The sequence below is a fragment of the Salmo salar genome, chromosome ssa02 (genome assembly GCF_905237065.1).
Source record: "Salmo salar chromosome ssa02, Ssal_v3.1, whole genome shotgun sequence".
Classification (NCBI taxonomy): Eukaryota; Metazoa; Chordata; class Actinopteri; order Salmoniformes; family Salmonidae; genus Salmo; species Salmo salar.
This window is the reverse complement of record NC_059443.1, coordinates 46141931-46158749: the sequence shown is the minus strand read 5'-3', so window position 1 is coordinate 46158749 and position 16819 is coordinate 46141931. Positions and strand designations below refer to the sequence as shown.

Genomic DNA, 16819 nt, shown 5'->3' with positions numbered 1-16819 from the left:
TGTTCTCTTGATAAGTGCATGAATTTGACAATTTTCTTGTCCTTAGCATTCAAAATGTACTTTTGGTTGTCAGGGAAAATGTGTGGAGTAAAAAGTCCAAAACAAAATAGGATTGTAGTAAAGTAACAGTCAAAAATATAAATAGTAAAGTACAGATACTCCAAAACACTACTTTAGTACTTTAAAGTATTTTTATTTAAGCACTTGACACCACTGGTTTTATGTGGTATGGTTGTAGTGATCATATGACAAACAAAAGACGTAGTAGACATGCTCCCTGTCTGTCAGAGAATGTGAGATGTCCTACTGATGACCCCTCAGAGGAAATGTGTGTGTGCCAGAGAGCACAGAACAGCTGGTGACACTGAGATGCTGTCCCACTACATAAACCTCTTGTTTTGTGACGCCCACCCCGTTTTACACACTGCTCTCCTGCGTGTGTCTACTGGACGGTTGCCAAGGTGACAGCCCTCACATCGGAGTGACCCTGAGCGCCAAGTTCATGTGGCGACTGCCCAGTGGCAGTTCTGCTGACTCCTCTTTTCTCTTTCTCTCCCTTTCTCGTCTTTTTTTTTAACGCCCTCTCTTCCTGTCTGACCCTTGCCACACTCACACAAGTAGTGGAAATATTTGCAGGAGAATGCCGCCACGTCTCAGCCGACCTGTCTCAGCCGACCTGTCTCCACCGCTTCGAACGCTCATTCGTCATGGCAACACTGCGACCTGCCACCATGGAATGCCAGGGCTCTCCTGGCTCTGTTGACACACTGCTAGAGAACCAGCCTGCTATGTCATCTCATCCTCTCCGGTCTATATGGTATTGTCCTCTGTCCCTCTCTATTAGGTCCAGCTTTCCCTTTGTTGCTTTAACCTGGGCCATGTTCATTAGGCACAGAGTGGAAGAAAATGTAGGTAATTAGTGAGGTACTACCTGAATTTGCCCAATAAGACACACTTGTTTTTGTCATTTTGTCAGTGTGCCCAAATGAACACGACCCAAGGGTTTTCCTGAGCCAGTGTACAGGGATTGTAGAGATGGAGTTACTAATACAGGTTCACTGGGTGTAAAGGAATGAAATAGGGATATCTGCAGCTGCAGAAGGGAATTAAACATGACAGGGTCACTCACTACATATGTTTAGAGGGCTTAAAGTAATAATGGTGTTCTCTCTGTGTTACTGTACCGTATACACTGACAGGTCATGGTGTGTTCAACACAGTGACCAGGTGTTGGAAAGGACATGCAGGAACTACCTTCCCTGTGTGAGATATCTACCTCTACTCCCAATGCATCTCACACACTCACACCTCTTGTTGGCCTAAGATGTCTGTGTGGGTATTGATTTAGTGACAACATCTGGTTTACACCAGTAAGGCCGGGCTCTGAGAGAGTTTCTGAGAGCCTGTCATAGCTGATGAATTGCAGGCTTTGGTTTGGGTGGAGTGGGGTTGGAGGTGTGGGGGCAGGGTGAGAGAGGGAGGTTTTAGCAGAGACAGGAAAAAAGACTTGGCAAAGGATGAAAACAGTGGGATTTTCTTGGGAGCGTAAATGTAAATCAACCTGGCGCATTATGACTATGGGAGTGAGAATCCAAGAAAATAGAAAAATAGAGTGGATGCGGGAATGTCCATGAACTTTCATGGCTGACATGGTGCAGTCCCCCTAAGACAGGTGCAGGGATGACAAGAGAGCTGTAGTGTACCACTCCCTAACAAAGACCCAGGGGAGAACCGTTCCAAACATCCCCCATTTAAGAGCTGGATAAAGGGTTTAAAAAAGAATGGGCATAACAAATTACTTGTAGTAGTGATGTTAATATTTAAGTTATTCAAACCTATGGGAAGCAGTATTCTTGCCAACTTCTGTCATGTTATTGAGGAGGATTGAGAAAAGAAAAGGCTTTCCCAGAACCCACAAATCAAATCAGCCTATATAACTTATTTATCCAGTTCATATAATTTCTCAGGAAGCTCAATTGTATGTTCTTGTAATTTCGGGGGTTTTCATCTGCCAGATGTTTCTTTGGAACCATCCCAACTCGAATCTTAAATATTTATGGTCTACTTTATCCATTGCAAAATGCGGTACCAAAAGAAGTGTATGTTTTACACCGGACTTGGATATGGTTATTGAGCTAGTGGACGCCAAATTAACCATCTGGCGTTAGGACCCCGTGGTTGCGCGCAGGGACATTACCCGCTGCACTGTCCGGATGGGCACACTAAACACTCATTACAATAAATCGTCTCGTAACCTGAAGTTGAAGGAGTCCCCCGGTCTGAAAGTGACGACCACAACATCCATTTGAAGAAGAAGGAGCACGTGGTTAAGTAAGTCTTATAAATCTCCCTCTACAACCGGCCGCATGCTGTTGTGCCACTGGCAACATCAGCTCTGTGGACCGATTTTCAGAGCAAGAAGAGATGGAGGAACGCGTCAACGGTCTACCATTGTATTAAAAGGAAATACCGATTATCTTTATACTTCAACCTACTTGCCATACTTTTGATACATTTTTCCCCCCGCATTTTCTCCATTTATATTGACCCAACACATGCGTTATAACAACTTTAATAGGTTATATCTCCTCGAGAGGACATCTTGCGAGTACCAGGACGGGTTGATTTTTGCACTGTTGTATGTTCTTCTGTCAAGAACCGCGATGCAACTGCTCAGCGAAGCCCACCTTGATCTTGAGATAGAGAAATCAAAGACGGACTTGTGCTGAGCGCGGTACTGGCCACAGTTGGAAAGCTCGCTGCGCTCTGATGCGGTAGAGGTGTGCGCTAACCCACAGGCTACACGTCTGTTCTGTACAACTGGAGATAGCGAGCTAGCTGGTTGTAGTTTGTTTTTGCTTCAAGGTTTTTGTATTAAACTTTGATAGGCATTTAATGGCCACAATTCGGTCTTTTTCGTTCGGTCTTTTTCGTTTGGACAATTGTAACTTTACGCGCGTTTAGTATGTGTTTATTGTGAAGTGATTGGTAATATCATATTGCTACAGATTATTTATTATTTCACTTGCATGGTTGAATGGATTTCCAGGTACAATTTGAAATACTGTGCTGAAACTGGGATCACAAAACTACCACGTTTCCCAATATTTACGCCACAATTAGTTAATTGTGTAAGCCTATATATCCAATATTTAGGCTTTTTTTTCATGTTTATATTGCTTTCCGTTATATTTAAATCAACTTTCCAAGGCCGCTTTATCTTTTTTTTGTCAAGATTTCAAGACGCTGCTGTAGCCTACTTTTAGAGTTCACAATGAACTACTGCGTTTTAAGTCTTCTCCTGACCATGGATTTAGCCACTGTGGCCGTCAGTTTGTCTACATGCAGTACGCTGGACATGGATCAGTTTATGAAAAAGCGCATAGAAGCCATCCGTGGACAGATACTGAGCAAGCTGAAGCTCACGAGCCCCCCGGAGACATACCCCAAGCCCGAGGAGGTGTCGCGGGATATCGTCGCCATCTATAACAGCACGAGGGACCTGTTGCAGGAGAAAGCAAACGATCGGGCGGCGACGTGTGAGCGCCAACGAAGTGAGGAGGAGTACTACGCAAAAGAGGTTCACAAAATCGACATGCAACCCCCCTACCCCTCTGAGAGTAAGTGTGTGTGTGTGTTTGTGTGTGTGTGCGCGCCTGAATACGTGCCAGAGCGCACGCGCACCTGTGTAACGGTTTAATGCATAATTGAAATGCTCCAATAACCCAGTAATTACCCACTGGGCACAGAAGTCAGTTCAACGTACATTTGGTTGAGTTGAGAACTAAAGTGAATTCAACGTGAAATCAACAAAACATGTCACCATGTCATTGGATTTAGGTTAAAAGTTGGGTGACTGCAAATCCAATCAGTTTTCCCCTGTGAGTTTTTGGGTTGAAATGACATGGGAACAACGTTGATTCAGCCAGTTGTTGCTCAGTGGGTAGTATTATATGCAAAGTTTTCAAAGATCCCCTTCCCTTTATGTATGTCATCATGTGTGTTTGTGATTATTGTGGGGGAAACTGTACAAACTATTCCTGGCACTGTTGCATCCAGGCAGGCAAAACAACGACAATGCGAACCCTGCAGATCGGCCTGTGCTGCTAGAGCGGTCATCGAAAAAAGTAGCCTGACATGAACCTCTCGTGAGATAGGGGGATCGATTTCCTCCTAGGCTGACTCCCGGCGCCGCCTTGACAATGTGTTATTGCATAGTTATGAGGTAGTAGAAGCAGACTACAATGAAACACTGATCCAATATTTACCCCCCCCCCCCCCCATCTCACTCTACAGAAAGAGTTCGTATTGTGTATGTGGGTAAATTTGTAACATAACACGCAAGTTTTCCCTAATGTTATGTTAATTCAGCATGTCCTTGCCTGAGTCTCTGCTGTGTAGATAGGGACAGGGTGAGCCCCGAGGACTCATTAACCTCATAGAGAGGCCTATGAGTATTTATATCACATTGAAAGAGTGGATTATATCAGTGGCCGCCTCTGAATTCCTGTTTCACCTGACTGCTATAAACTCTATCAAAATTGATAATACACTTACACTTCAAGTTCTTCACTGTTTACATGTCAAAAGCATGAAGAGCAGGGCAATCTAAAATATTGTCAGAACAGTTTTGAGATATCAAGTTTTATTCCTTTCATCTCAGGAGGCAGGGGGTGATATTGAGAAAGTGGAGTGTGTGTTTTGTGTGTAAACCTACACTCCCAAATTGGATTGGATTAATAGGGGTCTGAGACTGCTAACCCTGGGCTCCCAGAGTCACTACAATTACCTAATTTAAAGTTGTTTTTACCCCCTCACTGCTTTCAAGTAATAAACCACTGTGTTAATAACTACATTTTTACATACACATTCATATTTTCAAAGTCATGGTTGCCTAAACATAATAATATTAAACACTGCTATTGTGCCATTTATTCTGTAATCATCTTTTCTCCTCCAGATCAAATGTGAGTACACGGCATGGAGGAAAAATTAATTAGGAGATATTTTATATGCCCCAAGGTATATTTTGCATTAAATATTATCCTTGGCCCTGCCCGTTGTATAAATACCCTAAATTTGAATAGATCAGGCAATGTGCCAAGCGCAGTCAGGAAGGCATTTACAGGGTATAAATAATCCTGAGTCAACATCCAGAGAAAAAGGCTGAATTATTTTTTTATTTATCCTTTTTAATCTTCACTTCTGACGCTGCTCCACTCTTTAGCTCCTGGGAGGAAAGATGACAAAGAGAGAGAGAGGAGAGAGAAAGTGGGAGAGGGAGTCAAACCACCAGTTGTTAGTCCCATAATACACAGCCAAAAATGATACGGATGGCTATTTTTTTAACAGTAGACTGTGTGTGTGTCTGTGTGATCCAGTGTCAAAGTGTGAATGTCTTTGCCAGCTAATAATGCACACAGACACACAAACACACAAGGGTATCAACCTTATTTGGTAGGGTGCCAGGAAGTCCTCAGAGGCAGCACTGTGGGGCACCATGGCACTGGAACTCACACTAAAATGTGCAAGGGGGAGATGGGTGGGGTTGAGGGACGGTGTAGTGGGGGCAGAGACAGAAGCCTGGCAGGCCCACAGTGCACTATTTAAACCAGCAAGCAGGCATTGTACATATAATACTGAATGCTGCCCTGGGCTCTGCTCTGCCACTTGCTCCATGGAAAATTCCAGCAGGAGACGCACTGTTGCTGTGCTCTGGAGTGGTTGGTAGAAAGATAAACTATCCTTCCCCCATCCCAATCTCTTCCTCTCTCTTTCTCATCTCCCCACTCATTTTTGCCCCTCATTGATACTCATTGGCCCCCATTTAAACTCTTCCCAATGTTTGCCTTCTCTCACGCCCCCTCACCCCCCTTCCCAATCTCATATGTATGTGTGTGTGCGTGCTGCATGCATTGCCGGCGTGTACTGTAGGCGTGCTGCATCTTTTTCAACCTTGTCACCTAGGCTATGTCATGGGACAGTCTCTCATGATGCTGCATTATGGACTGTACAGTGGCAAGAAAAAGTATGTGAACCCTTTGGAAATACCTGGATTTCTGCATAAATTGGTCATAAAATGTGATCTTTATCTAGGTCACAACAATAGACAAACATAGTCTGCTTAAACTAATAACACATGAACAATATGTTTTCATGTCTTTATTGAACACACTGTGCAAACATTCACAGTGCAGGGTGGGAAAAAGTATGTGAACCCTTGGATTTAATAACTGGTTGACCCTCCTTTGGTAGCAATAACCTCAACCAAACGTTCTCTGTAGTTGCGGATCAGACCTGCACAATGGTCAGGAGGAATTTTGGACCATTCCTCTTTACAAAACTGTTTCAGTTCAGCAATATTCTTGGGATGTCTGGTGTGAACTGCTCTCTTGAGGTCATGCCACAGCATCTCAATCGGGTTGAGGTCAGGACTCTGACTGGGCCACTCCAGAAGGCGTATTTTCTTCTGTTGAAGCCGTTCTATTGTTGATCTGCTTCTGTGTTTTGGGTCGTTGTCCTGTTGCATCACCTGACTTCTGTTGAGCTTCTATTGGCGGACAGATAGCCTAACATTCTCCTGCAAAATGTCTTGATAAATTTGGGAATGAATTTTTCTGTCGATGATAGCAAGCTGTCCATGCCCAGAAGTAGCAAAGCAGCTCCAAACCATGATGCTCCCTCCACCATACTTTACAGTTGGAATGAGTTTTTGATGTTGGTGTGCTGTGCCTTTTTTTCTCCACACATAGTGTTGTGTGTTCCTTCCAAACAACCCAACTGTAGTTTAATCTGTCCACAGACTATTTTGCCAGTAGCGCTGTGGAACATCCAGGTGCACTTTTGCAAACGTCAGACGTGCAGCAATGTTTTTTTTGGACAGCAGTGGCTTCTTCCGTGGTGCCCTCCCATCAACACCATTCTTGTTTAGTGTTTTACGTATCGTAGACTCATCAACAGAGATGTTAGCATGTTCCAGAGATTTCTGTAAGTCTTTAGCTGACACTCTAGGATTCTTCTTAATCATTGAGCGTTCTGCGCTATGCTCTTGCAGTCACCTTTGCAGGACGGCCACTCCTAGGGAGAGTAGCAACAGTGCTGAACTTTCTCCATTTATAGACAATTTGTCTTACCGTGGACTGAGAGTAGCATCACCTATGCTGTCTTGTCCTTGTGATAAGACAGGAATGCTGGTTGGCTCATATTTAGCAGTGGTGGAAAAAGTACCCAATTGTCATACTTTAATAAAAGTAAAGATACCTTAACAGAAAATGACTCAAGTTAAAGTGAAAGTCACCCAGTAAAATACTACTTGAGTAAAAGGGGTTGGGAAAACACATTTCAGTTGAATGCATTCAGTTGTACAACTGACTAGGTGTCCCCCTTCCCCTTTCCCTAAAAGTATTTGGTTTAAATATACTTAAGTATCAAAAGTAAATGTAATTGCAAAAATATACTTAAGTATCAAAATAAAAGTAAAACTATAAATCATTTAAAATACCTTATTTTAAGCCAACCAGACAGCACCATTTTTATTTGTATTTTTTAAATTTACAGATAGCCAGGGGCACATTCAACACTCAGGCATAATTTACAAACAAAGTATTTGTGCTTCGTGAGTCCGCCAGATCAGAGGCAGTAGGGATGATAAATGCATGCATTGGACCATTTTCCAGTCCTGATAAGCATTCAAAATGTAAACAAGTACTTTGGCGTTTCAGGGAAAATGTATGGAGTAAAAAGTACATTATTTTCTTTAGGAATGTAGTAAAGTAAAAGTAAAAGTAGTCAAAAATATAAATAGTTAAGTCAAGTACAGATACCCCAGAAAAACGTTCAAGTATTTTTACTTAAGCACTTTACACATTACAATGCAAACTTTACAATGCAAACTGTTACAGCTGTACTTGAATATAGAACATTCTGCTCATTATATACTGAACAAAAATATAAACGCAACACGCAACAATTTCAAAGATCTTACTGAGTTACAGTTCATATGAGGAAATCAGTCAATTGAAATAAATAAATTAGGCCCTAATCTATGGATTTCACATGACTTGGGCAAGGGCGCAGCCACAGGGAGGCCTGAGAGGGCATAGACCCACCCACTTGGGAGCCAGGCCCAGCCTTTCAAAATGAGGTTACAAATGGTCTGCGGTTGTGAGGCCGGTTGGATGTACTGCCAAATTCTCTAAAATGACATTGGAGGTGGCTTATGGTAGAGAAATTAACATTAAAGGATCTGGAAACAGCTCTGGTGTGCATTCCTGCAGTCAGGATGCCAATTGCACACTCCCTCAAAACATGAGACATCTGTGGTATTGTGTTGTGTGACAAAACGGCACATTTTAGAGTGGCCTTTTATGGTCCCCAGCACAAGGTGCACCTGTGTAATGATCATGCTGTTTAATCAGCTTCTTGATATGCCACACCTGTCAGGTGCAGGGATTATTTTGGCAAAGAGAAATGCTCACAAACAGGGATGTAAACAAATTTCTGCCCAAAATTTGAGAGAAATACGCTTTCTGTGCGTATGGAACATTTCTAGAATATTTTATTTTATCTCATGAAACATGGGACCAACACTTTACATGTTGCGTTTATATTTTTGTACAATATAGAAGTGCAATCCTCGTTCAGAGCAGCCTACTCCTCCCATGATTTTAGTCATATCACTGGGAGTGTTTGTATTAAACTATATGTGGCATTTGATTTACATTAATGTTAACTTTGGAAATGTACATTGTAGAGTAGAAGATTACATTGTACATAGTGTAGTACAATTTACTACACTATCTAAACTACACTCAATGCATTAGACATTGATATGTTGTACTCACAGCAAATCACTTGACATATTTACAATTTATGAGACGTTGTTGGGCAAACATTTCAAAGTGTTTTAAGAGAGGTCAGCTGTTTAGGAGCTAACACAGTGAGTACAAAGCATCTTCCTGTTGTACCAGCGTAAATAGAGACCACATGTTGATTCTGACTTTTATTTAGTAATGTGGATTCAAAGGAGCACTAATTACCTAGCCTTTCAATAACACGTCAGTACATTACACTTCAAATAGGTATCTGAACATCAAACTTGACATGGTTCAAATAAAATGCATTATGGCAAGTTTGAATCACTTTAGATTTGGAGTGCTTCAGTGTTATTTGCTCATAAAGCCTCATTGATATGCGCTGTAGTTTAGTATAGTTAAGTAACGATTTTTTTGTGCAGTAACACAACTCTACTAAGGTAAATGAATTGAACATGAATGTAATAGAACAATGTCCACGTTGCTTAAAGTGCATGTCAGAGCAAAAACCAAGCCATGAGGTCGAAGGAATTGTCCGTAGAGCTCCGAGACAGGATTGTGTCGGCACAGATCTGGGGAAGGGTACCAAAACATTTCTACAGCATTGAAGGTCCCCAAGAACATAGTGGCCTCCATCATTCTTAAATGGAAAAAGTTTGGAACCACCAAGACTCCCCTAGAGTTGGTCGCCCGGCCAAACTGAGCAATCGGGGGAGAAGTACCTTAGTCAGGGAGGTGACCAAGAACCCGATGGTCACTCTGACAGAGCTCTAGAGTTCCTCTGCTCCAGAAGGACAGCCTTCTCTGCAGCACTCCACCAATCAGGCCTTTATGGTAGAGTGGCCAGGCGGAAGCCACTCCTCAGTAAAAGGTACATGACAGCCTGCTTGGAGTTTGCCAAAAGGCACCTAAAGGACTTTCAGACAATGAGAAACAAGATTCTCTGGTCTGATGAAACCAAGATTGAACTCTTTGGCCTGAATGCCAAGCATCACATCTGGAGGAAACCTGGCATCATCCCTACGGTGAAGCATGGTGGTGGGAGCATCATGCTGTGGGGATGTTTTTCAGCAGCAGGGACTGCTAGACTAGCCAGGATCGAGAGTAAGCTGAATGGAGAAAAGTACAGAGAGATCCTTGATGAAAACCTGCTCCAGAGCACTCAGGACCTCAGACTCGTGCGAAGGTTCACCTTCTAACAGGACAACGACCCTAAGCACACAACCAAGATAACGCAGGAGTGGCTCCGGGACAAGTCTCTGAATGTCCTTGAGTGGCCCAGCCAGAGCCCGGACTGGAACCTGTTCTAACATCTCTGGAGAGACTTGAAAATAGCTGTGCAGCAACGCTCCCCATCCAACCTGACAGAGCTTGAGATGATCTGCAGAGAAGAATGGGACAAACTCCCCAAATACAGGTGTGCCAAGCTTGTAGCATCATACTCAAGAAGACTCGAGGCTGTAATCGCTGCCATTTGTGCTTCAACAAAGTACTAAGTAAAGGGTTTGAATACTTCTGTAAATGTGATATTTCAGTTTTTAACTGTTTCTGCTCTGTCATTATGGGAAATTGTGTGTAGATTGATGAGTGGGGAAAAAAACAATTTGATCTATTTTAGAATAAGGCTGTAACATAATCAAATGTGGGAAGGGCCCGTAAGTAAGCATTTCACTTAGTCTATACCTGTTGTTCACGAAGCATATGACAAATACAATTTGATTTGATTTGGATTTGTTATTTTGCTTTTGTCCAGTTTTTTGTTCTTCATAATATAACTCGCTAGCTAGCCTAGCGCTGTGTAGAGACATTTTTCTGGTGAGAGTTTGCAGAGGGGCCAGATAATAAGAAAGGCCCAGTGTGTGTGTGCCAAGTGTTTGAGTTACATAATGACATCTAATCAGCTTTTTAAACTTTCTGCAGGAAGGATGTGTCACTTTTGTTATGGGAAGCAGAGAGTGTCAGGATTACATAGGTCTTAAAGACAAATGCACATTTATGAATAGCACTGCTTGTATTAAGATGTAATGGTGTGTATTGTGTGTATTGTGTGCATGCATGTGTGTGTGTCCATGTTTGTTTACATGTGTGCTTATGTGCATTCAAGCATGTACAATACCAGTCAGCAGTTTAGACACACCTACTCATTCAAGGGTTTTTCTTTATTTTGACTATTTTCTCCATTGTAGAATAATAGTGAAGACATCAAAACTATGAAATAACACTTGAAATCTTGTAGTAACCAAAAAAGTGTTAAACACATCAAACTATATTTTATTTTTGAGGTTCTTCAAAGTAGCCACCCTTTGCCTTGATGACAGCTTTGTACACTCTTGCCATTCTCTCAACCAGATTCATGAGATAGTCACCTGGAAGGCATTTCAATTTACAGGTGTGTCTTGTTAAAAGTACATTTGTGGAATGTCTTTCCTTAGTGTGTTTGACCCAATCAGTTGTGTTGTGACAAGGTAGGGGTGGTATACAGATATGGATCAAGTCAATATTATGGCAAGAACAGCTCAAATAAGCAAAGAGAAACGACAGTCCATCATTACTTTAAGACATGATGTAACGGCCGTCGTCAGAATGAGACCAAGGTGCAGCAGAGGATGTGTTCATCTTGAAATTTAATGCAAAAATGAACACTTTACAAATTAAACAAAAATGACAGACGACAGTTCCGTCAGGTACTTACAACTTAACAGAAAGCATTCACCCACAAACCCCAAAGAAAAAACAGGCTGCCTATGTATGACTCTCAATCAGCAACAACGATCTACACCTGTTCCTGATTGAGAGCCATACACGGCCGAAACAAAGAAAACCACCAACATCGAAAAAGAAACCTAGAACGCCCACCCATGTCACACCCTGGCCTAAACAAAAATAGAGAACAAAAAACCCTCTCTATGGCCAGGGCGTTACACATGAAGGTCAGTCAATCCAGAAAATTAGAAGAACTTTTAAAGTTTCTTCAAGTACAGTCACAAAAACCATCTAGCGATATGATGAAAATGGCTCTCATGAGGGCCGCCACAGGAAAGAAAGACCCAAAGTTACCTCTGCTATAGAGGATAAGTTCATTAGAGTTAACTGCACCTCAGATTGCAGCCCAAATAAATGCTTTACAGAGTTCAAGTAACAGACACATCTCAACATGAACTGTTCAGAGGAGGCTGTGTGAATCAGGCCTTCATGGTCGAATTGCTGCAAAGAAACCACAACTAAAGGATGCCAATAAGAAGAAGAGACTTGCTTGGGCCAAGAAACATGAGCAATGGACATTAGACCGTTGGAAATCTGTCCTTTGGTCTGATGAGTCCAAATTTGAGATTTTTGGTTCCAACCGCCGTGTCTTTGTGAGACGCAGAGTAGATGAATGGATGATCTCCGCATGTGTAGTTCCCACCATGAAGCATGGAGGAGGAGGTGTGATGGTGTGGAGGTGTTTTGCTGCTGACACTGTCAGTGATTTATTTAGAATTCAAGGCACACTTAACCAGCATGGCTACCCCAGCATTCTGCAGCGATACGCCATCCCATCTGGTTTGCGTTTAGTGGGACTATCATTTGTTTTCAACAGGACAATGACCTAACACACCTCCAGGCTGTGTAAGGGCTATTTGACCAAGAAGGAGAGTGATGGAGTGCTGCATCAGATGACCTGGACTCCACAATCACCTAACCGCAACCCATATGAGATGGTTTGGGATGAGTTGCACCGCAGAGTGAAGGAAAATCAGACAACAAGTGCTCAGCATATGTGGGAACTCCTTCAAGACTGTTGGAAAAGCATTCCAGGTGAAGCTGGTTGAGAGAATGCCAAGAGTTTGTTAAGCTGTCATCAAGGCAAAGGGTGGCTGCTTTGAAGAATCTAAAATCTAAAATATATTTTGGTTTGTTTAACACTTTTTTTGATTACTACATGATTCCATATGTGTTATTTCATAGTTTTGATTTATTCAATATTATTCCACAATGTAGAAAATAGTAACAATAAAGAATGTGTAGGTGTGTCCAAACCTTTGACTGGTACTGTATGTGCTTGTGCTCTTGTCTGTGTGTGTACAGTATGTCTGTGTGCCTGTCTATTATGTTAAAGGTCCAATGCAGCCGTTTTTATCTCAATATCAAATCATTTTGGGGTAACAATTAAGTACCTTACTGAGATTGTTTTAAATTAAAATGGTCAAAAAGAAACAAAAATAGCTTCTTAGCAAAGTGCAATTTCTCAAGCAAGATTTTCGCTAGGAGTGTCTGGCAGTGGGCTGAGTGGGGAGAGGGAAAACAAGCTGTTATTGGCAGAGAGGTTTGGAACTATCTTTCTTATTGGTCTATTAACTAATTTACCGCCTGGTGATGTCACCAGGCAGGCCAAAACTTCATCCCACCAAAACAGGCAGAAATTTCAGGCGGTCTTTTGAAACAGCTCTTACTCTAAAAGAGCATTATCATTATTTGGACAATTTCACAGTATTATTTCCTCAGAGTGCAGAAATATGAAGTACAGATAAATCTCTTTTTTTACTGCACTGGGCCTTTTATTTAATATCAGCATCGTTGATAGTTTGTTTTTGACTGCTGGTGTTTGTGTGTTTGGATGTGTTAGCTCAGTATGTTGAAGGCCTTGTATGTGTTGATCCTGGTGTAGCTCGATGTGTGTGATGAATTGTGTTTAGTTTAGTGAACACTCTTGCCTATCTCCCCTGCACTTCTGTAAATAAATATGGTCATGTGGCGTGTGTGTCCGTATGTGCGTTCGTGCGTGTGTTGCTGCTTTGTGAGGAGAGGGCTGTACGAACAACAGCCAAACAGATGAACACAAACACACTGTGGAGAGCGGAACTATTTTGGGGCGAGTCAAAGCCTCCCTCTCATGTTGTTTGCCACTATTATTAGCTACATCTGACTTTCACCAAGCTGTTTCAAGGGAGAGGGACTTTCCTGGGTTTGGTGCCATGGTACCTCAAGCAAATTGCATGTCAGTCTTGAAGGGATATTGTCCGAAAGCAACTCCTATAGTCAATGTGTTGCTCCTGTATCCCTGTTTCAGGTATATGGCTGTGATACGTAATCCTATGTCTTTCTCTATACTGGTGGCTTTATTGGTGCTGTGTCATGGAGCAGAGTTCTATCATAATGAAACTGTGTTTGATATGTAATCATAATGCCATGTAGCCTTGGTGTTGGGTAGATCTTTGAGGTCTTTGTCAGTGTTCAGTTTCTCTGCTGTTGATGTCTCATTGGTGCTCTTAGAGAGGGAGAAGGAGAGAGAGAGACAGAGCCAGGAGGTATCAGCAACAGCAGCACTGTGGGGTTGTTGTTGAGAATGGGGCTTGATCCTCCGCTAAACTTACGCAAGACCTGGACGCTGCTGCCATTTGAATTGGAGGACAACCGTGGCCAAGCAGCATTGCGTAACTGAGGGAAAGATAGAAAAAGAAACGGGGAAAGAGTAAGCAAAAGAATAACAACTGTTCCTCCAACGACTTTTGGTATTGTTTACAACAATGGGACAGGTTCCCGTGTAAGATGACAGTAATAGAAGGGAGTGAGAGCTAGTGCTGCTGTTAGTGGAGGGCAGTTTAGTGAATGTGTACTGCAAAGAGGCACGTTTTATGGGACTGTTGAATGTGTGATTGCGGTTTGTAATGTTATGCAATCATCGAGCAGAGGATAGTGTATTGCAGTGTGTCATAGTGTTCCGAAGGTTTATGTATTCAGCGATTAATGAGGTGAGGTATTCTCCCACTGAGTTTGGACCAGGCCACTGCTACCCAGCATGCATGCACACCCTCTCTCTCTCTCTCACTCTCTCTCTCTCTCTCTCTCTCTCTCTCTCTCTCTCTCTCCATACACACACACATTTAAACACAAACATACACACACCGCCATGAGGTCTCTCTCTTTCTCCTTCCCCCTTACACTATCTCTCCTCATCTTTCTCCCTCGCTGCTCTGTTATGCTGCTGCCTAGCTTGCTTGTTTTCTGGTTGCCATACAGCAACAGTGGAGAGGGACCATGTGTCTGTCTGGTGGCTGAAGCCCAAAAGCCCCTCTCATCTGAGTCTCTCTCTCTCTCTCTCTCACACACTCTCACACTCTCTCTCTCACACTCTCACACTGTGTGTTTTTGTGTATGTTTGTATATATGTTTCTGTGTGTGTGTGTGTGTTGGTCTGTTGCTGGGAAAGAGGCCTGTGGAGACTGACAGGCCTTCGTGGAAGGGGCTTCAAAGCACCGGGTATTTTTAGTTCCCAGGGATTATGTGCAGAGTTGTTTTCAATTTGCTATTGGCAGGTGAGTGGCTGGGCGGAGGCGTCTGCAGGGAACGAGACAGCCGGGAGCTCTCTTCCGTCTCACATTCCCTCTCGCTCTTTCTGTCGTCTTTTTTCCCCTTTACTCTCACTCCCCCCCACTCTTTCCTCTGTGATCTCCTGTCTGTCTGTCCCTGTTTCCTTCTCGACTTCTCTCTTTATCGCTGTCTCGTTGTTCTCCTATTCCATCTGTCAAGTTTGACTTTCTCAGCCAGTCGCCTTTTCCTCTCCTCTCTCCTTTCCTCGACCTCTTCATTACATTTTCTTGACTAATATTTCTCTCCTTTCTTATTGCTCATGCCTTTTTTTTCATCCTCAGATGTTCGTCTTGATTCCACAAGGGATCTGTCTCTCCCGCTCTCCCGCTCACCTTTGCATTCCTCCCTTCTATCTTTTCTCTCCTCTCCACGTCTCCTCATCTCAAATAACATTTTATTTGTCACATGCTTCGTAAACAACAGGAGTAGACTAACAGTGAAATGCTTACTTACGGGCCCTTTCCAACAATGCAGAGAGAAATATAGAAGAAATAATAAGGAATAAATATACAATGTGTAACAACAACTTGGCTATATACACAGGGTACCAGTACCGAGTTGATGTGCAGGGGTACGAGGTAATCGCGGAAGATACAGTGCATTCTGAAAGTATTTGGACCGTTTCCCTTTTTCCACATTTTGTTATGTTACAGCCTTATTCTAAAATGGATTAAATAAAACATTTTCCTCATCAATCTATACACCATAGCCCATAATGACAAAGCAAAAACAGGTTTTTAGATCATTTTTTAACCAAGCCATGAGGTCGAATGAATTGCCCGTAGAGCTCCGAGACAGGATTGTGTCGAGGCACAGATCTGGGGAAGGGTACCAAAACACTTCTGCAGCATTGAAGGTCCCTGAGAACAAAGTGGCCTCCATCATTCTTAAATTGAAGAAGTTTGGAACCACCAAGACTCTTCCTAGAGCTGGCCTCCTGGCCAAACTGAGCAATCGGGGGAGAAGGACCTTGGTCAGGGAGGTGACCAAGAACCTGATGGTCACTCTGACAGAACTCCAGAGTTTCTCTGTGGAGTTGGGAGAAACTTCCTGAAGGACAACCATCTCTGCAGCATTCCACAAATCAGGCTTTTATGGCAGAGTAGCCAGACAGAAGCCACTCCTCAGTAAAAGGCACTTGACAGCACACTTGGAGTTTGCCAAAAGGTACCTAAAGGACTCTCAGACCATGAGAAACAAGATTCTCTGGTCTGATAAAACCAAGATTGAATTCATTGGCCTGAATGCCAAGCGTCACGTCTGGAGGAAACCTGGCACCATACCTACGGTGAAGCATGGTGGTAGCAGCATCATGCTGTGGGGATTTTCAGCAGCAGGGACTGGGAGACTAGTCAGGATAGAGGGAAAGATGGATGGAGCACAGAGAGGTTGTTGATGAAAATCTGCTCCAGATTGGTAGAAAACATTTACAGAAGCCTAAGGCATTAGGTGGTTTAGCTCTACCAAATGTTCAGACATACTATTGGGCTGCAAATTTAAGAGCCCTTTTGTACTGATCCTACTGGCCCTAGACCACTCTACGTCCAGATGGAGTCTGAATCGTGTAAACCTGCTGCACTTTCTTCTGTGTTGTGCTCGTCTCTCCCAGTGTCCCTAGGCAAAAGGTGTGTCAACCCAATTGTAAAGCAGTCTCT

The 16819-nt window shown here is 42.9% G+C and overlaps 1 protein-coding gene across 1 annotated transcript in view; it reads left to right on the top strand.

Annotated features, from left to right (window-relative positions):
* Positions 1-2225: 2225 nt before the first annotated feature.
* The window catches only part of LOC106584161 (transforming growth factor beta-2 proprotein-like), a 33048-nt gene continuing 18454 nt past the window's right edge, over positions 2226-16819 (top strand). Inside the window, exon 1 of the mRNA XM_014169098.2 lies at positions 2226-3620. Within this exon, the coding sequence (XP_014024573.1) occupies positions 3275-3620 (346 nt within the window). The 5' untranslated portion in view covers positions 2226-3274. The remainder of the gene's footprint in view (positions 3621-16819) is intronic.